This window comes from Crinia signifera, chromosome 5 (genome assembly GCF_055691185.1).
Source record: "Crinia signifera chromosome 5, ASM5569118v1, whole genome shotgun sequence".
Taxonomy (NCBI): domain Eukaryota; kingdom Metazoa; phylum Chordata; class Amphibia; order Anura; family Myobatrachidae; genus Crinia; species Crinia signifera.
The window spans coordinates 85,518,675-85,541,005 of NC_139221.1; the positions used below are offsets into that span (position 1 = coordinate 85,518,675).

At 42.1% G+C, this 22,331-nt stretch overlaps 1 protein-coding gene across 23 annotated transcripts in view; it reads right to left on the reverse strand.

The window, feature by feature from the left end:
• The window catches only part of EPB41L3 (erythrocyte membrane protein band 4.1 like 3), a 262,411-nt gene that overhangs the window by 58,500 nt on the left and 181,580 nt on the right, over nt 1–22,331 (reverse strand). For all 23 annotated transcript variants that reach the window (XM_083187591.1, XM_083187582.1, XM_083187602.1 and 20 more), the window contains exons 4-7: nt 14,955–15,059; nt 8,978–9,020; nt 5,549–5,624; nt 3,675–3,893 (exon numbers count right to left, since the gene is read on the reverse strand). In XM_083187591.1, the coding sequence (XP_083043717.1) occupies nt 3,675–3,893; nt 5,549–5,624; nt 8,978–9,020; nt 14,955–15,059 (443 nt within the window). The remainder of the gene's footprint in view (nt 1–3,674; nt 3,894–5,548; nt 5,625–8,977; nt 9,021–14,954; nt 15,060–22,331) is intronic.

Below are 22,331 nucleotides of genomic sequence, written 5' to 3' on the forward strand. Positions count from 1 at the left end.
GTGTGCCCGAAGCGTGGCGAGCGCAGCGAGGGGACGCGGTCTCATAAGAAAAACGGGAGCCAAGGTATTACATAAGTACTGTTTTTTATTTTTAATTCTTCAGATGTCGGATGAAACGCGGGACTTTCTGTTTGGCTTTATCAACCTTTACCGCGAGGAGGAGTGTTTGTGGCTGACGTCATCTCCTGACTACAGCAATAAGCAGAAGCGGGAGGCTGCCCACAACCGCCTGGTGGAGAACTCCAAGCCCACATACTTTGCAGCCTCGGTGACATGGGTGCGCAAAAAAAATTTGCAAACATTCGCACAGTGTTTGTCGAAGACAAACAGGAAGATTGAGGAGTCCAAGAGGTCGGGGTTGCTGACAAGGTGTATGTTCCACAGCTGTGGTACTTTAAGGAGCTCAACTTCCTTTTGGAGAAGCGGTCACCAAGGGAGTCGCTTGTAGTGATGGCAGAGTCCGAGGAGGGAAGTCAGGATGAAGAGGAGAGTGGGGTAAGTTGATAAAGTTTTTTTTAACATCTAATAGATCCTCCTGCCATGCCACAGCTCCCTCCCCGTTGAAATAAGCATTGTAGCTTTCCCGGACCTGTTTGGCCCTAGCAGAGCCGTGTAAGGAAACTCCAGGAGCCGAAACTTCGCTCGCCCACACTGTGGGCTCGGTGGCTCGCTACGCTCGCCACGCTATTTAAAATCAACTCCATGCCAACATGGATAGTGGGGGTATGAAATATCCATGTTGGCATTGAGTTAAGTTACTTTTTTAACATAGTTTGTGGCGAGCGTAGAAGCCGGAAGTAGCACGGCGCCATGCTGGCGCCGTGAAACTACACAAGTACCAAATGCTCTTCAATTGTGATGCCGGCCTTGGCTGCAACTGTGCGGGGGTGTCCATCATTAGGAGGTGCCTGTGCACCCCCGGCACCCCCCGTGCGCACGCCTATGCATTTGAGTGACATTGTTTTCAGGCGAACAATGCACACATGCAGCTTGGGGAAGGTACATGGTAGCGGGGAACCATCTTCCTGACCCAAGCTGCATGTGTGCAATGCACCCCTGAAAGCAAAATCACTCAACGCCAGTGCCGCAGGCTGCACCACATCTACTGTTTATAAGGGTGTGGTACGGGACTCCGACAGTCGGGATCCCGACAGTCATTATCCCGACATCGGGATCCCGACTGCCCGGAGTCAGACAGCATGGCGAGCGCAAAAAAGCCCCTTGCGGGCTCGCTGCGCTCGCCACGATGCGGGCACAGTGGCTCGCTACGCGAGACACCTATTCTATTCTCCCTCTATGTGGGTCGCGGACCCCCACAAGGGAAAATAGCGAGTGATTATCGGCATTTTGACAGTCGGGATCCCGACATCGGGTAAACGACTGTCGGGAACCCGTCCGGCACCCGTTTATAATTGATGTTGCACTTTATGTAGAGTGCGATAGTTTTATGCTACTATATGACATATATCCTTTTAAAGATATAAAGTGCTGTTGTGTTTTCACATGTCTGGGCTTCTCAGCCATGTTGGGCACATATTTAAAAAAGTGTTGTTTTAAAACTAAAAAATTTACATTCAGTTTTTCAATAAAACTTTTTGCTAAAATGGCAAGCAATGTGTGGTGTGATTTTCTTACCTTACAATACTTGTAATGTAAAAACTTGATAATGGCCTTTGCCGGTTTCAGGTATGATGTATCCCAAAGCCTGCCGAGATGACTGTCCCATACTTCAGGTCCTCAAAGGACCGCCCAGTCGCCAGGAACCGCAGGGTAGCCAGGCGCCTCTCCTGAGGCAAGATTGGAACCCTCCATCTGGTCTCCTGCTTCTCAATATAGGGCGTCACCAGACCAAGCAATTCCTGGAAGGTGTCGCCATCCATCCGTAGAACGTTTCTGAAGTCCTCACAATTACATTCACAGATATGAGCCAGTAGGGGCATATAGGCCTTTGCAGTAACCAGGCCCTTGTCCAGCATGATCTCTCTCTTCTCTATTGCTGGACCCTCTCCCTGTCTCTTCTCATCTTCAGCACAGCGTAGCTCATCAGAGCTTGAAATCTTGCAGAATCCATCAAGACTGAGCAGGATAGAAGCACTTTGTGATGCCAGGCAGAACAAAGCAGTGCACGGTAGTTAGCAATGTGGAACGAGCAGCAGGTATAAACCAAACTTCTCTAGTCACAAAGCAAACAGGAGTGCAGGGAGTTAAAATGGCTGCCTGTTTATATATCCCCCCAGATAGGCCAGACCTCTATTTCAATTTTTCAAGACCTGTTCGACAATCTGGTGTGTTTGTTAATGCCTTCAACGTAATCGCATTCGATCGTGCCATTCTGCCAATTTTTTTCACGAATGATGCATTCGATAAATCGCATGATCGAATGCAAAAAAATGCTTTGGTACTTGTTTCCTAGAACGGCGCCCACGATTTCCATCATATGGGCTCCTAAAAATCTCATCACATCGCATCCCCTTTGAATATAGCGGCATGCAATGCGATTTTTAATTGCACAAGCACCCATGCCATGAGATGTGATGGGTGCTTACAATGAGATGTAACCCCCAGTATCCACGCCATCCCGAAACGCGACGAGCGCAGCGAGCCCCAAGAGGTGCGGTGGTATGTGTCCTCCGAACGTTTTCATACCCCCACTATCCAAGTCTGCGTGGAGTTGACTATAGATAGTGTGGCGAGCGCAGCGAGCCACCGAGCCTGAAGCGTAGCGAGCCCCGCGTGGGAACGCGAAATACGAGCCCGAAGCGTGGCGAGCGCAGCGAGCCCCGTGAGGGGACACGGATTACTTTACACTTCGGGCTCGTATTCCGCGTCCCTCGCGACGCTTCGGGCACGCTGCGCTCGCCACACTATCTAAATTCAACTCCACACTGACATGGATAGTGGGGGTATGAAAAGTTCGGAGAACGCGTACCGCTGTGCTCGCCACGCTTCGGGATGGCGTGGATACTGGGGGTTATATCTCATTGTAAGCACCCATCACATCTCATGGCATGGGTGCTTGTACAATTAAAAATCGCATCGCATCCCATTTGCTGGCATGCAATATTTAATTGTACAAGCATCGCATCGCATGCATCGCACACCACTAAATAAGGTACACGATGCCATGCGATGGGCGCCGTGCTAGCATTTTTCATGCGATTTAGCAAACGGTGAGCTTCAAGGGAAATCGAACCCGAGATCGCATCGAATGCAATCGCACATGTGTATAGGCAGCATTACACCAGTTTTGGGATTCTAGAGGTGATGCTGTATCGTTTTGTTCAATAAATTGATTAAAAAAAGGTATATAACTTAAATGAAGATATGAACACTTTTAATAGCAGCCATACGCTGCTTAGTGAACCCATAAATGCTGCCCGCCGCCCGACCATCGGGGGCTGGGTCAGAATTCGGATTGAGCGATCGTGAATTGGCCCCTTATGCAGAAAGGTTGAAAAGTCTAAACTTTATCACCAGTCCGCACTTTATTGGTTACTATTGGCTGAAAAGGTTCATTATAAAGAAGAAAAATATAAATAAAAATATAACGTTTAAAAGTTAGGCATGTCATCACATAACTAAACATTTGATTTTTCTTATCTTCACCTTTAATCTATAGATTAAATATTGAAATCATTTTGTACAATGTTTGCACATACTGTACTGTAAATCACCTGTAACTTTTGTGCAGCTCAACTACTTTGTCTTCCAGTTCTTTTGTCTGGTTTGGTGCAAAGCGAAATTCAGTAACGTAGTCGCTCCCATACTCATCAGGGTCATAGTCCCCGAGTTCTGACTGCACAGTGTAAGATCCCAGGAGAGCAAGGGTAACAAAGGAACAAGGGAGACGCCCAGAAACAATGTCATCCCGTAGCTGCAAGCAGAGATAATACCTGTGTGCAAAGAAATGAGACAACACAAAAAAATACACTATTAATCACACACACACATTTATATCACACATATATCCAAATGGGGTTGTTGGTTGTTTTTTTTTTTTTTTGTTTTTTTTAAATGGCTTACTGGAAAATACATTAAGATACGATGATATCATTAGATGTATTTTAATAGAACATCCAAAAAATGTACTTGGGAAAAAAACAAAAACATTATATAAGGAAACAATAGAAACAAACAATAAACAATAGGAATCTTGGGAACAGAATTAATTGTTATGTCTCTCATAATAGGATGTATTTAAAAATATAATGGTGCAAATCAGATATCAAAATCAGCTAGAACAACCTTTGGATTTTCTTGTGTAATCTGATTAATACAACCTATATATATAATACCCGAGTGTTTTCTTTCTATTTCCGGTATATTACAAAATAAGCCTTAATGTATATTATCTACACTGTGAGCATGTTTTCATAACCTGCAAAATAATACGTTTTCAATGCCAAACAATAACTTGAAACAAGAATACATTTGTTTACTGTGTGTATTGTAAACTGTAAACACAATACAACATTTCATCCATGCAGAACAAATACAAATATGTTCAAAGGAAAACCAATAAAATGCAACATGCTATACTTATGTCAGACAAGATCATTTCTAGAATGTTTTGCAAACAATGGCAACATTCCTGCCGAGTGTCCTCATCGTTTGGATGCTGTAAAGTGAATGCTTTAAGCAAAATCAGAGTAAGCAATCGTGGCATCATATTAAAAAAGACTTGAGGCTGTAATTGATGCCAAGGGGGCATTACCAAAGTATTGAGCAAAGGCTGTGAATACTTATGTACATGTGATTTCTTAGTTTTATTTTTACTAAATTTGAAAAAACTTTATTCATGCTGTCATTAAGGGTATTGTGTCTAGAATATTCAGGGAGGGACGGGGGAGAAATTAATTGATTCCATTTTGAAATTAGGCTGTAAGATAAAAAAAATGTGGAAAAAATTAAGTGCTGTGAATACTTTCCGGATGCACTGTATGTGAGGCTATCGTTTTGTTATCTCCAGTGATGTTGCGATGTGCAAGCATTGTAAAGTCAGGTGTTTGTTAGCGGTTGATAATATTCGTATATGGATCATGTGACATAAAAAATAAAAATTTGCCTATTCAATTTCTGTGCTACTTTTTTAGTATATTAACTCCACGATATTGACCTCAGTATGCAGCATTCAGAAGCAGCAAGCTGTACAGGCAAGTATTATGTCGCCGTTTAGATTCTAAAGATTAACCCTTTGAGTACCAACATCTCTTTGAGAAATGAGCAAAATATCACCTACAAAGGCCAGCGTTGCTCACATTTATTATTAATGAAAATGTTGTGTAAAAAAAGATTATATTTATACAGAAGGTAAAAAGATTATACTTATATATAAGGTAAACATTACAGGTCATTGTGATGAATTAAAATGTTTGCTTGGCAATTTTCACACCTATTTTGACAAATTCACTTGTCACTCAAAGGGTTAAAACAAAGAAAAAAAAAACAAGCTGGGTTCAGACAAGGTCTCGCATAAAATGTTACATTTACAAAACAAATGCAGCTGAAGCATTTCGGAAATGTATAAAAGCTCAAGGTCTTTAAATACCTGGTTATATCTTCTGAAAGTTGAGATGGATCAGGTGGGTAGAATTTCACATTAAAAGAAAACTGCCAAAAACCATCTGAAAGAAACAAAGACGCATCACATGATTGCACATTTGTCTTTATTGCAATATTAAGACTGAAACTTTGCAGCTAACAAGTGCTGAGCCCATTTCAGTGCCTGTTATATGAGAGGAGTAATACAGAGATGTCTGCAGATAGACGATTTCAGCAAGTATTAGCTCATTTGAGACTCAGCATGCTGCAAAACTACATTCATAAGGACTGCAGCAGGAATACGCTGGAAGATGCAAGGTCATTATGTTCTACAGAAAAGCGGTAAAATCCACATCTGAGTGAAAATAATAGTGATGGGTGAGAATGCTGCTGGGAAGGATACACTGTGTGTAAGACATCCACACAGAGCTCAGCTAAAAATAACGGAGATAATATGACAGAGAGCAGCAGTGTAATTATAACTATGCCAGCATGGACGTCTGGGAAAAATAACACGAGAACGTGTGACTCCTCAAACAAAAAAATGTATATATATATATATATATATATATTTTTGTTTTTTTTGTTTTTTTCAACCGTATTTCAATTATTATTGTAGTAACATGTATAGACGAAGGCAATGAGAAATTTATTATTAAAAAGTTAAAATTCAATGAAGATTTTTCAGTGCATAATTGATGTTAACAAGCTAAATCCCCCAACGCGTTTCGTCTCAGGTTGAGACTTCATCAGGGGTTAGCGAATCCACAATGATATTTCAACAAAGTGGATATGTCCAATAAATGTGAACTGAATCATGAAAAATAAGACCATATGTATTGGTGGTAAGTCTTAACTAAAATTGTGGATATTTCACCATGCTGGGTGCTCGGGTTCAAAAAGGGTTCCGTTTCAACAAAGTTCTATACAAATACAAGTGTAGTCACATTGAAATTCATAATTCCAAATATCCCTTCTGGTATAAAAAAAGGTTTCACCATCTACCGGGGATTAATTTGCCAGGTTCAATGGGTTTTAAAATTCAGGGTACTTGCCCTGTTAAGACAATTTCAAAAATAAATTCTAAACAGGCCAAGGTACCGTTCAATAGTAAATTTACCTCACATTAGTGGAAGTGAATTCACACAAGGTGTTGTAAGAATGAAGCTTCCAATTTGGGGTTTGTGCTGAATACAGTTGCTACTCAAAAGTCTGATGATGTAACTAATGGTTGCAACCGGATCAGAGAAGCCTGTAATGTTGATGTTTCACCCAAGATGTCTCCTGCAGCTTTTGCATACATTTTATTTATATCACTGCATACAAAGATGCAACCACATCTGAATGTGGCCCTTACTCCCATACAGTGCTTTCTTAATGCTGCATGTAAAAGTAACATACTTAGGCCTTCTTTTTTGGTCCGCATTTTGGCGTACGGCGAACAGACGGTGGATAGTTACACCCATGGGAACGCCCAGCATTTCATCGGTGTTCCGATGAAAACACTGAGCACTCCCATGGTAATCACACATCCGGTGGTGTCAGCTGCCCATCCAGTTCCTCCTGAATGTCCAAGCAGATCAAAGGTTACCTCAGACTAACCTTAGATGTGCGTGGGCCTTCCACATCATTCGATCGCCGACAACCATCGAATGATGTGGGTATTCCCCCACAGCCTGCGAATGGATGTTTCTGTTAAACATCCCTTCGCGGCCCATGCATACGAATGTGGCATGTGAGTGGGGCGTGCATATCGGCATTCGCAGGGCGACATCTGGTGGACTCATCCAGAATAACCTCTTTAGGGTCTAATTCAGAGATGTAAGCAAGCACGGTACATTACGTAATCTCTGTAGGTTATCGTTCTGCACATGTACAGATCTGTATCTGCGATGAGGATCGCAGTGCTCCCTAAGCCACAGCAAGATTGACAGCTGTAGCTACTGGGAGGGGAGAGGGGGCTAGCATTTCAGAATACTGGGGTGGAGGGGTGTGATAGCTCTGTTTTGTGGGATGCCAAGGCCAATGGATGCATCCTTGGCTTCTTTGCCCCAGCATAAACACCATCCATTCCGAGTAATGTATTACTGTGTCTTCAGACGCAGCAGAGGATCAGAGAAGCCGGTAGTGGGTGTCTATTTACAGAAGAAGCATTTCCATATTTTCATACAGCAGAGGACTCCAGAGATGCAGCTGCTGTGTGAACTGTGTCCATCTCTAAATTAGGCTCCCATATACTATACTGTTGGGTTTAAATAATTAAAAATCCCCTCTAAAATACATATTTTTGTTGTATTGGATGTAAGGTAGAAAACAAGTAATATACCCAACAAATCCCATAATATAGCACTATCAAAGAATAAAGCATCAGATCATTCTTCAATTCGAAGTGACCAGCCAATGTGGACAAACATCATCATCATCTTCATTAGTGTGTAGACAGCACTCGCACTCACATTCCCACTTATGCATAAGAGGCGGTGTAGGTGTAACACCTGCACACTGGTTTTCTAGCATGAGTAATAGAAATGAATGCTTTTTACTCTTGGCAAATGGGAGTATAGAACCACAGGCCCATTTGCTTTTTCAAAACATTCTCCAAAACATTTTCTAAATTCATTTGTTGAAAAAATAAGCTTTAATGTAAAAAAAAAAAAACTAAAAATTAAGTTGAATATATTTATTCCTCCATTATTGTAATGCACTACATTTAGGTGCATTTCATATATTTTCTATAATTTCTAATAGCATAGCAATTCCTAATAGCAATGATAATGACGTCTTAATATATTTTAGTGAAATAAATGATACGGTTTAATTTAATTATTTTGTCCTCTGGAGAAACCCTCCCAAAGGCAAAGGTTCTGGTGCACTATAGATCTATTTATTAATCGCTTGAATATTTTGTAGGACACATTTTGCCGTTCTCTAGTACTTCTCTTGTGGCTTTAAATAAATTAAGCTGTGTTATGCACATTCAAGTACCATTAATATTATCCCAATAAAAAAGCCACTTTTGAGAATGTGACTGATGGACAAAAGCTTTTATTCGACCAAGTAAATTAAATCACCTGTAGTACCTTCATCTATAGAACATTAGGGGTATTCAAGGATAGAGCTGACAAATTCAACTCAAGAACACATATTTATAGGCATTTAAATTTTTTCCTGTCTGAGAAAGTCAGATCTGTGCAGTCACCTCTAAAATAAATTCAATTTATTTTGCTTCTGCCTGGATAAACCATACACTCGATACTACCCACTCTTTCATTCTTCTGTATGGCAATCTGCACTGTGAATAATAGATGGGAACCCCTGAAGCCCACTCAAATCAGAGCTGTACATTCGATTTTTACCAAGACTGAATAGCAAATGACACAATAATATGAAAATAAGTTAAATGTGAAATTAATAGTTAAATACTTTTAAAACTTACTTCGTGTTTGTTTCTTGATTTCTTTAGCAGGGTCCAACCAGTTCTAGGCAATGATAAAAAAACAGCATAAATAAAGACAATGCAAAATAAAACATGCACATAGAGCAAGGCAATTGGGCCTAATTCAGACCTGATCGCACAGCTGCTATTTTGCAGTGCCCTGCGATCAGCTTTACACAGCCCTGCCAGAGGGAAAACCCACGCTTTGCAAGCCAGCAATTGGCTTAGAATAGTTTTATATCGATAGGTATATATCAATAGATAGTACTGTGCTCTGCTCCTCCGTGTGTGCAGTAATGATGAGTAAGGACTTGCACTGTGTAATAGTTTTTTACTTAGTGAGTTGTACAAATATAATTACAAACATATATCAATCCACACATGATCAAATACAAATGCAAAAAACAAGTTATACTGAGACACAGTGACAATAGTAATTGTGGGTGTTTGGATTCAGGGAAGAGTTAATCCACCCCTTCACCCCATTTGTTACCCCTAAGTGTGTTAATCGCTGGGGGAAGATGGGGGCTGGTGGCGGTGAAGTCCAGAGCTCCTGTGGGTGTGTGTTGGTGGCCAATGGTAGACAGATGTGCCCACCGGTAGGTAAGACTGTGGTGGTGAAGTGCAGAGCTCCTGTGGGTGTGTGTTGGTGGCCAATGGTAGACAGATGTGCCCACCGGTAGGTAAGACTGTGGTGGTGAAGTGCAGAGCTCCTGTGGGTGTGTGTTGGTGGCCAATGGTAGACAGATGTGCCCACCGGTAGGTAAGACTGTGGTGGTGAAGTGCAGAGCTCCTGTGGGTGTGTGTTGGTGGCCAATGGTAGACAGATGTGCCCACCGGTAGGTAAGACTGTGGTGGTGAAGTCCAGAGCTCCTGTGCATGCGTGTTGGAGGCCAATGGTAGACAGATGTGCCCACCGGTAGGTAAGACCATAGTGGTGAAGTCCTGAGCTCCTGTGGGTGCGTGTTGGTGGCCAATGGTGGTCAGATGTGCCCACCGATAGGTAAGACTGTGGTGGTGAAGTCCAGAACTCCTGTGGGTGCGTGTGGTTGACCAATGGTGGTCAGATGTCCCCACCGGTAGGTAATGCACAAATAGAATAACAGATTCAAAACTGCGCCGAGAGCAGCTATATGGATATCATCAAATAAAAAAGGTTGTCAAACCTTTTACAATAGAAATAAAAACAACAAAGAATGATATTTCCTAATGGCGCTCTTATCACCTACTGCAGTTTGTATAAATAGTTATAGTCCTCTTTATTGGATCTTCTTTCTTTCTCTTCTTTTCTTGTTCTCCAGAGAATGTATATGGAGAAAAAAATGACAAGAAAGAGAAGAAAATAGTGTAATACGTCCAAAATAAAGCTCAATAAGGGATGTTAATCCTGTTCCTATGGGTAGTGAAGACCCTCCTTTTTATAGGGTAGTGACGTATCTCTCTTCCTTATAATTTTTTTCTCCATATACATTCTCTGGAGAACAAGAAAGGAGGAGAAAGAAAGAAGATCCAATAAAGAGGACTATAACTATTTATACAAACTACAGTAGGTGATAAGAGTGCCATTAGGAAATCATGATTCTTTGTTCTTTTAATGTCCACCGGTAGGTAAGACTGAGGCGCAGTCTTACCTACCGGTGGGCACGTCTGACCACCATTGGTCCCACCAAACAGTTATTAAATGGCTTAGCATGGCTTGCGAAAAGTAGCTTTTAATACATTCGCCAGCCGCACACCATTGAATGATTTTACCAGTGTGTGCAGTGTCTGAGTAGCCCTGGACTTACTTGGCGACTGTGATAGATTCAGGCTGACCGTGGCTGGAGCTGACATCACACACTCTCCCAAAAAAATACCTGACACTCCCAGAAAAGGACGGTTACCACCCAAAAATGCTGGTTTCAAGTCAATCACTTTGCGAATGGCCAGCTTTAAAAGCAGCAAGCTTTGATTGCAGGACGGCCTCCTGCATGCGTACTATGGTCTGTAAGCATGTGCAGTCTGTCCATAATCCGCCCAGTCTGCAAATTCTCAGCTGTGCCTTCAGGTCTGAATTAGGCTCATTGTGACTTATTTTAAATTGTAACCGAATGTATGCATCACCACGGAATTCTATTGCCATTTTAAGCCCATGTGCATATATATAGTATACACACTATGTAAATCAATGTGACATTAACAGTATTCCAGCCCTAATAATACTGTAAGAGCAGTGTAATTGAAACAATGCTTTAAAATACAATGCTGTCAGGTGTGGGTTAAAGTCTAAATAGAACCAGGATAGGCTACATTACAAATAATCACCTATTTAATGATGAAATATTATTTTGGAGCGTTTGGTAAATTCTGTCCACTCTGTATGTATCTATGATGGCAGTGATGGGTGGAGGGGGTGGCGGTGGCAATGGTTTTCCCTATGAGCAGGAAATGGTGTATGCAGTGTGTGCAGTGTTTACTTTATATGTAGTTACAGAGGAGGAGCACTTCAGTATGTCAAAATGGAGTTGAGTCCTATCAACACTAGTTCTTTCCATATGGCTGCCTGTAGTTAGCTTGCAGTGGCAGATCTACCACTAGGTGAGAGAGGCTCATGCCTAGGGGTTCCACCTGCTGGAAGCAGCACAGCAAGAAGTCACTTCCCTGGTCCCCACCACCCACCCCCATATCAGAGTTGCTGATCCCTTTTCTCATGGGGAACCAGTGGGGATTGAGTGGTGAATTGCATGCTGCAGGTGCAGGAGAAGTTGGGGCTGTCTGCTTTAGCACTATCATGTTGTCTACCTAGCGCAGCCTATCACTGCTGCTGGGCAGCTATGCCTAGCAGGCCCTGAGGCTGAGAGTAAAGGATGTGGGGGCAATAATATTGTGTCCAGGGGCAGTCTGACTCCTAAATCCGCCTCTGCCAGTTTGTAATCATGTCAAACTACTGCCTCACTGTTGTCATAGAGTGAGATGACTGGAAGATATTGTACAACTAATTGTTCTCTAATCAACTGACTGCATCTAATTAGAAAAAAGAATGTGACAATAACATTTTGCATAGGATAAATTTGGATTATACAGAGGAGTTTTGAGTGCATTAATCTACTTGTATTTGCTTGAGAAGATCCTCTTAGGGCTGCTAGAGGGCCCTCTACCCTTATTTTGCCCTCTGCCTTTAGCACAGGGATGGGGAACCTTCGGGCCTCCAGCTGCTGTTGAACTGCACATCCCAGCATGCCCTGTTACAGTTTTGCTATTTGGCCATACTAAAACTGTTGCAGGGCATGCTGGGATGTGAAGTTCAACAACAGCTGGAGGACCGAAGGTTCCCCATCCCTGCCTTAGAATATGTGTTGTTTTTCATCTCACAAGTCTTCACTTACTCGATGATATTATAGGACAGGTTCCGGTAGTCAGAATCACGGATTATATACCCCCTTAGTGTGCAAAATATCATATACTGATATAGTTATTTAGCACAGGGATGTATAGGTGTATTACTACTAATACCATTTATATTAACAGTCACATGGACTGGGGCTGTAATCCACATGAAATATATACTATGTTGCCCTTCTAAAGACGTGTTTGTCAAAAACTCAGAAAAAGACATGAATTAATGCTGAATATCAGCTTGAATATTGGAGCGCTCTGCAGAGATTTAAGCAACAAAAGGCAGCCTACAATTATATGTTAATTATGTATGCATCTACTATCTACAAAAGCTCGCCTTTGGCTCCGCATTATATCCCGATGACTTATGGAAGCTGAAAGGTACATGCCCAGCTTACAGATTTCTACTGCAAACATCATCCAGCTAATGTAATAAGATATATTTAACATTTTTCAAATGGAAACAGTTAATACCTTAGTAAAGAATAAAATGTATTTAGGGTATCTTTATATTTTTTGTGATGAGCATAAGATATCTTTGTCAGGTTATTATTCCAAATAATACTAAGAACTGCCTCTAAAGGAAAACTCAAAGAGTATGTTCCCTCCACTGTTCAGCCTTGTGATCCCAAGTACTAGATCAGGGACAGGGAACCTTCGGCCCTCCAGATGTTGTTAAACTACACATCCCAGAATGCCCTGCAACAGTTTTTAGCATGGCCAAATAGCAAAACTGTACCAGGGCATGCTGGGATGTGTAGCTCAATAACAACTGGAGGGACGAAGGCATACCTCCCAACTCTTGCAGTCCAGCAGCCGGGACGCTGCTGCGCGCCGACATTTTCGGGGGGGGGGGGTGGGGGGTGGGTGGCCTAATTTGGGGGCGTGGTCTATACTCGCGGCTCCCCCGCGAGGCCACGCCCCCATTTTGCCGCTATGGGGGCATGACCCAGAGCCTCTAGCCATGCCCCCAGCCCCCTGGCTGCGGGAATAGACGCTGTGCGCATGCGCACAGCGTTTATTCCCAGCTGCTTAGCAGCTGACAGGGGGGACTCCCAACAGCCCCCCCCCACACCGCGGGACACTGCCGCCCGCGGGTGGGACAGCGGGACAGGCCCTGACAATCGGGACTGTCCCGATAAAATCGGGACTGTTGGGAGGTATGCGAAGGTGTCCAATCCCTGTACTAGATTCACAAGTCTTCCCATAAGGTTTATGTGACAACCCTGCACAGGACATTGGGGCAGATCTATTAAGCCTTAACAAGAGATAAATGCAAGGGTGATAAAGAGAGATAAACAGCCAATCACCTGCCAACTGCCATGTTACAGGCTGTGTTTGAAAAAGTCAGTAAGGAGCTGATTGGCTGGACGTTTATCTCTCCTTATCACACTTGAATTTATCTCTTGTTAAGGCTTAATACATCTGCCCCATTATGTCTAAAGGTAACTCAAAATTCAGCCTTAAATCACCTGTTGAAACATACTGTAACACATGGTGTGACATTTGCTGTATCCAAGCGTTATTTCAACATCTACAGACACTGACAATTGGGGACTCAGTCCTTGCACAATCGGATGCATCCATGTACATCAGGGAAGGGCTGTGTAGCACTATTAGCATAAAGTGGCAGACAAAAATGTGGCAAATAATGAAAGGATGGCTGAGAATGTGCCCAACTCAGAATCAGAACCACCTTATCCCAGTGCCATCTGTAACCATGGAAACATTCAGTAATACTAGACTACCTCTGGTGTATAATATATTTATCCTAATATTTTGATATACTTATTTCAGAACACACTGTACAGTATTATTGCTTTTAATAATTAGGATTTAATTGTACCTGTTCGTCTAATTTGTGATAATTGGATATATTGACATATTAAATCGTGTTGCCCTATTTCCCAGTGCTGTTATCCATTTTTTGTTTAATACTACACTAGTTTCAGATATTATCATACTGATGACCACTACAACTATCCGAGCCAGTGGACCATGAGCTTAAAAAAAGGCATATATACAGTATATAGAAAACATACAAAATGTAGAATACAATCTACATTATGTAGAATACAGTCTCATTGTAAGCTTGGGAGCAGGACCCTCCTACCTCTATATCAGTCTGATACTACCCAGTTTGTTTTATCACTGTTGTTTCCAATTGTTGAGCGCAACAGAATATGCTGCGCTATATAGGGAACTGTAAATAAATGAATTAATAAACTACAGATGGATTTACTTTGTATTGGAAAATTAGTGTAATTACCGTAAAGTAATTAGACAAATAATGTCAGCTTATGTACATGTATGCAACAGGAATAATTATTTTTGATAATGACATCTTTACAATATATTCATACACAAAAATAAGTATAATTACTATATGTAATGTACACTAATTATAAATAGCAAGCAGGCATTTTGCATTATATTCCCTAGCAGAAACAATTGCATGTAATTCTGGTTCCATTTTTTTTTACACTGGGCAAAGACTGAAGGACATTTAACTGATTTCATTCCATTCTGAGCTGTGCAGATGTGTACCTGAATGCCTATTTTTGTTTGACAGTTTACCAGCTGAATTCTTTCTGATCTGTACCTTTTGATTTTCAGAGTCTCTGTACACTAGCCCAAAATAATCTTTTTCCAGTAGGTTTAAATGTTCGCACACTTTATCAAAGAGGACGTGACCTCGGGACCGTTTCTGTAGAAGGAAAAAGAAAACGTATTAGACTTTACATACATGTTGGTTCTACAATATTTAATTTGAAACTCATAGTAATGTTAAAAAAAATGGATGTACAGTAGGCTCCTACTTCCGAATATATATATATATATATATATATATATATATATATATATATATATATATATATATATATATATATATATATATATATAGAACAATATGGTTCTGGCACTCACTGCATACTGTGCTAACTGTCCCCGGTGCCTTCCGACCAGTAACTCCTAGAATGGAGCTGCTCTATATAGATGGTGACTCTCTCTCTCTCTCTATATATATATATATATATATATATATACACTAGGGTGCTCTTCACACCATTGTAAGGGGTTCCACCCCTTAACCTTTGAATAGTTTTATTGTGTGAAATATGCTTTGAATTTGATGAAGAATGTGGTGCATTGACTGTGGAGGGGGGATTTGGAGTTGCAGGTACGGCCCATGTGGGTGGTGTGTGTTGTTTTGGTGTGGGGGTGCATCAGTTGAGTGATTGTCATTTGGGGTTGTGATGTGGGTGGGGGAGGGATGTGTGCATGGTTTGTGGGAGTGGTGGATGTGTAGGTGTGGTGATTGCTGGTCTGGGTGCAGGGGTAGTGTGGCTTGAGAAGGTGTGGTGTGGGCTATTGCATGAGTAGCAGGGGTAGTTGAGTGGCAGGTGCGTATTTGGTATATATATATGTATATATATATATATATTACCAAGACAATTAACGATGTGTAGCTCTACTCTGTAATATTTTTCAAATAAGTTTTAGTTTCATCACTTTCAGTCAATACGAAAAAGCAATTAACTCTTCTCTTGAGGCCATGTAAATGTATTAATTTAATTAACAGGTAATTTACACTTCAATATGTATTCTCCATACAGTTACAGACAGGTAGAAGGCAGAGAAGCACAACAATTAGGGGGGAATTTAATTAGCCGTGGTAGATTAAGTAGCAGATTTACCACTTTATAACCAAAGCAGCCGCTTAGGGCATAGTGAGTCCCAGAAGGCTCGCTGACAAGGCTGAATCTGGGCAGGAGACACCAACACTGACGCTGGTAAATGGTACTGAACTACAATGAAGAAACTCAAAATAAACTAGCAAAGGATAATGGGAGCTTTTGAGTTTTATCACTGTAGTGTGATGCACAAGGGTTATGTCCACCGGTACCTAATGCTATTGAGCCTTATGCCGATTATGCCGGGATCCCGACAGTCATTAGCCAGATGTCAAGATCCCGACTGCCCGGACTCAGACAGCATGGTGAGCGCAACAAAGCCCCTTGTGGGTTCGCTGCGCTAGCCACGCTGTGGGCACGGTGGCTCGCTACGCTTGCCACCTATTCTATTCTCCCTCTATGGGGGTCGTGGACCCCCATGAGGGAAAATAGCGGGTGGCCGTCAGGCACCTGTCTGTTGGCGTTTTGACAGTCGGGATCCCGGCGTCAGGTAAATGACTGTCGGGATCCCGACTGTCGGGACTGCGTCCGGCACCCTCCTGGACTGCAGCATCCATTAAGGTACCTTAATTTAGGAGCGCACAATAGGGAGATTATGTGGTTGTTTGGAATGGCCGGCTCGCTGACCAAGAAGACATCTTTCAGCAACAATATAAGTGAACTGTTGCAAAAAGATAAGTGTCTGTGTCTTGCTTAGGTCCCCTTGAGTTCTAAATCCACCACTGAGTAGATTACCGCAGGTTTATGCAATTGAAGTGGGGTGAAAAGGAGTGCAATTGAGAAGCCACAGCTGTTATAGACCAAGGTTACCTCCCCCCCCCCCCATGAACTTTTTCACTGCTAATTGAATTACCCCCTTAGTGTAGATAAGTAGACAACTAATTAATGTAATATATCTATCTATCTGGAATGTGAGTGCCTAAACCTACCTCCCAGCAGTCTAAACCTAAATCGGGATGCTGGCTCTTGCAATTGCATCTGCATCCTCACTGATGTTGGGATTCCAGCTCTGGTCTTCTGGGAGCTAGTCCGTAAGCCCACGCTGGAATTCTGACTGCCAGAATCCCACCCACCAGGATGCTTACCCATCTATCTATATGCGTAATATTGGAATTTCACAGCGGTACATTAAATGACTATAGCCAAAAAGGAAACATTGTATCAGTTTGGAAATGATGGTGAGAAACTGCAAAAAAAAAAACTGCCAAGTAAATGACCCTCTACAAAGAAGCACAAATATTACTAACATAATAATATTGTATAATATGAAAAAAGTGTAATGATAATTAGGTATAAGCAGCCAGCGATAACAAGGTTCGATATAGCACACATTGATTAATATACATATAACTAACTTTGCAGCATGCAAATTTGTCTTTGTTGCAAAAATAGTTAGCCTGTAATATACTGTATTTTTCTTTAAATTTTCACAAAATTGCTTATTGATGTTTTTGTTCTTTATTGACTGTTTCATTATTTGTATGTAGACATCATGGTGGTGTCATTCAAAACAGTTTCTTGGTGAATTTTTTTGTTGTGTAAATAGTGGTAGGGGATTCACTTTTTTTGTATTGCCGCCTGCGAAAAGATCATCTGTATACTAAACGGTTACAGTTATTTGCGGTAATTTACGGCAGCCAATTGAGTTTCAATATACTGCACTTTTTTTTGGCCAATGAAAGAGGCTTATAAAATTGGATAGTGGGATAATTACATTGGTCAAAAATCAGTTTTTATGGCTGGAAAATGAATAAGTGGTACCAGACGATGGGGGGGTATTAATATTCAATCAGTACCCCGTGCATTTGCACGGGGGAGCAACTGTTTGCGACTGCGCTTGCTCATAGCTTTTTATGCGCATGTGCAGCCGCTGTGTGCGAGCACCCACAGCTCTAGCACACTGAAGTCCGGGCGTGTGGTGGCGGGCTAGGCATTTTGCATATAGGAACGCCCGGTGATTTATGGGCGTTCCCAGGAATACGCTGGATGTTCCCATGCAAATTGGCTGGTGATGCTGGTGCGGGGGGCAGCTGATAACAGCGGGTGTCAACTGCACGCCCTGTTCCCGTACGGGTACCCACAAATCTAAGACACCATAGAGGTCTTTTAGATCTGCGAGTGCTGTAGAAATCATTTGATGGTCGCCGACCATCAAATGATTTCTCCACCGCACCCAAGGCTGCAAATGGATGATTATGCAAATCATCCATTTGCATGCCTGCGGGGGTTCTGAGGGGGGGGGGGGGTGGCCCTTGGTGGACTCGCAGTCAATCAGAATAAGGACCAATGTTGGGAGTGCTGACTTCTGTGCCTGAATATTTGTACTTTTTCTAGCATCCAATATGACACATAAACATGCAGAATTGGTTCACTGTCTTGCTTTGCTGAAATAAATCATGTACACAATAGAATCTAAAGATCTAGGCCACAACAGATAGGAACATTGCTAAAAATAATAAAAGCAGACTTTCACGTTTATTTTTAAAAAATTGCAGGAATTTCAATGGAGTAAATTATAGAAGCAATTTCCCTTTACTGAAGTGAGCCATATGTTTTAAACACACCTCAAACAATAGTAACATTCTGCAACTTAATACCATCCAGGAGCCTTTCCAACCATAGAAAGCAGTGTCTTTTATTTCTACATATTGCTAACTGTTTAGGGGACTAAACCCAGGAACTACAGCTCCCTACTCCAATAGTACTGAATAAGTAAGGCAATCACTGCAGAAACACAAGTCATTTATAGCAATTCTATACTCTCCTTATCACTAGGGATGCCAATCCCGGGATTGGCCTCCCTAAATTGCCTTCCTAATAAGCCTTTAAAAGTGATAAATTGGAGAGTGATAAACCACCAACCAATCAGCTTCTTACTTTCATTTTTCAAACACAGCCTACAACCTGGCAGATAGGCGCTGATTGGCAGGTGGTATATCACTCTACATTTTATCACTTTTTCAATAATACAGTACAAAGATATCTGATGACAATTACATAAGGCATGGTGAAAGCCTTCCTGTGGGCAAGAGATGCATAAAAATAATCCAACGTTCATATTATTATTGAATAGTTCTGTCCTTCAGACGAGGCCATCAGTACAGAATAATGGTGTAATTATAGTAATTATGACTGCAAATCACAAGTGCTGTCAGGCTTTACATGTTATCCCTTTTGCCTGTCTTACACATAGAACTGGTTCACCCCTGAACTACATAGCTGGCTCACCTCTATTTCTCTATGACAACCATCAGAGACAAATTGTTTTTTCTGACCACAAAGTAGTGCATAAAGCAACCACCATATACTATCATTTCAGATGCAGCTGTCAATCTCTCATTACAGTACATACAGTATTTTACTCCTTTACAGTCCTGACTTCAAAGGCCTGATGGTGGTGCTCTTGCTATTGCAGTCTATCACAGAAACTAGTATAATAGAATACAATTAGGATCTCTTTGTATCCCAGAGCATTTTGTTTTAACTAATTTTTTTATCAAATTAACTCATCTAATAAAAGTGTCACTTTCGTCTGTAAACCCATGATTCTTACATGTGAATTAGAATGGCCTGCACGTCTTGTTATTTTCTTTGTTCAGATAGGGAGGATGTTATGTGAGTTCTATGGTACTTTAAAACGAGATGACTGGATGAAGCTGTTTTTTGACATTTTGGACTGGGAATAAAAGGCAATCAAATAGTGTTATAGAGGAAGGGCTCTCACAGCTCTGACATGCAGCGTTCTCACCCTCTAGTGTGGGTTTCCCCATCAGGAATAAATGTGTGGGTCCATTACTTGCAGCAGGGCCCTCCTACCTCCAAGTCTGTCTGTTGTTACCCAGTTTGTTTTATCACTATCTACTATTGTAAAGCGCAACAGAATCTGCTGCGCTATATACGAAACTGTAAATAAATAAATAAATAACCAGGTTTTCTTTGCTAATTGATCTTTTATAATGGGTGCAGGGTGTGTGGTGCACACAGAGGGGGTTATTCTGATTCACTCAGAAAGGCACAATCACTCTCTAATGGACAAAACCATATGCACTGCAGGTGGGGCTGATGTAACATGTGCAGAGAGAGTTAGAAAACTGATATCTATATTGCAGTGTTAAAATAAAGCAGACAGTATTTACCCTGCACAGAAACAATAAAACACCCAAATCTAACTCTCTCTGCACATGTTACATCAGCCCCACATGGAGTGCATATGGTTTTGTCCATTACAGAGTGATTGTGCCTTTGTGAGTGAATCAGAATAACCCCCACAGGCCCCTGGGTCCAAGGGGCTCACACCACACACCCTGCACCCAAATATTATACCTACCAGTGGCGTGCGGTGGGGTGAGGCAGGTGAGAATGCACGTCCCCAATACCTACCCCTCCAGAAACCAGCAGCAGAGTCCCTGCACTGCCGACAGAAATAATTTGGAAAATGGCCTCCGCAGTCATTTTCAAGTGATGCACACTAGAGACATCCCCAGGAACAAGATGCATCCCCAAGTTTTTTTACAGCCATCGGCATCACGGCTTAACTCTGTTTCTGCTCCCAAATTGGAGCCAGCCACTTAATAGAGTTACATATGCTGGTGTTAGCAAAACCCTACAATAATGTAATACAGTATCTGATTGAAAGTAGTAAATTAATATTAATACTTCAATATGGAACACAAACCTTACAAGATATAGTGTTATTAAACATCTTTCATCAAAATGACATGATTTCTTTGGATTACCTTTTGCAGCCAGCTAATTAATCACAATCAGTTTCCCTGCTTTCATACAACATAATTAAAAAACTGTTTATTAATGTGGAAAGGGAAAAAATTATTAACACAACAGTGGAGCTCTTAACCGACAATTAAATTCAGTGGGGGTTCTAAAAGATACGATAATTAGAGACTAATACCCATTTCACACCGCACCTCGCACCAAGGTAATTGCCGGGTTGGTTACTTGTCGACCCGGTTCTGTTGAAGAGGATCGCTCTGCACCTGTCACCCAGAGCGGCAACAGCAGCTTCAGCCCGCAGGCTGATATGTCCCTCCTGCCCCCTTGTGTAGGCAGTCCCTGTTCCACTGTGCGCTGCATCAGTTTATTAGTGCCTTTACGAGTGAGTGACAGTTCCAGGGGTTGATTACCAGCGCGCCCAGTTGTGTCCTGCACTGTGCGCCCATGCTGAGGTGATGCCACGCTAAGCAGTGTGTGTGTGAGGATGGCACCCAGATCCCCGGCAGACATGCAAGAGGCACTGCCAATCACCGCCAGTGAGAGTTCCTGTATATCGCTTGCAGCGATAGCCCCGCTGCGACCATCACAGACCAACTTTAAGTCTGCATGGCGGTGCATACTTCTTCATCACTGCCAGAGAGACCTCCATTACCCTTCAGCTCACGCTACAGGATAGGATAAGTACCTGCACCATACACCTGTGTACACCTGCCTGTGTTATATATCTGCTGTATACCGCATACCCCAAAGTTTACCCTTTGATGACTGTTAACTCTGTGCTCACTACAAATAAACCTGCATTCCTGGTTAAGCTAAAAAGTGTGACGTCTAACAACACCACAAGCACTGCTATATACTCTGCCAACAGGGTCCAGGTGCGCTGTGAAAGCAACACAGCTTATAACGCGGGCTGACAAACCTGGCAATTCAACTAGGGTTATAAGAAGGGTTAAACCCGAGTCGTCCTCTGTATAATGGGTGACCCAGGTTTATTGTGAATACAACGGCCCTGGGAATTGCGATGTGAATGGTGTAATATAGCGAGACTTATTGAGAGATAAATTGATAAGCCCCAACCAATCAGCACCTGTCATTTTTCAAACACAACCTGTAACTTGACAGTTAAGAGCATACTGCTTGGTACTTTGGGCCTGATTCAGACCTGGTCGCACGGCTGCGAATTCACAGTGGCCAGTGTTCAGTTATGCCTTCACACTGCTAGAGTGAAATCCCAACTGGTACATTTATGTGATCGCTGTGCAAATGGATGCGTACGGTTACACATCTATTCACAGCCGTGCAAATATGTCCCAAACCCATCGTAACAGGCCCACCATCGAATGAATTTTATAGTGGACACAAGTCATTGCAGGCCCCTGTACTTACTCGGCTGTTCTATTGTAAAAGGCATATCCAGGCTGGAGGTGATGTTACACACGCTCCCCTAAAATGCTCATGCACACCTAGTGTTTTCCTGGACATTTCCAGCAGTTATCTAGGCACGCCTGCGACTCCCAAGCCCACTAAACGGACGGTTTCTACCCCCATATGAC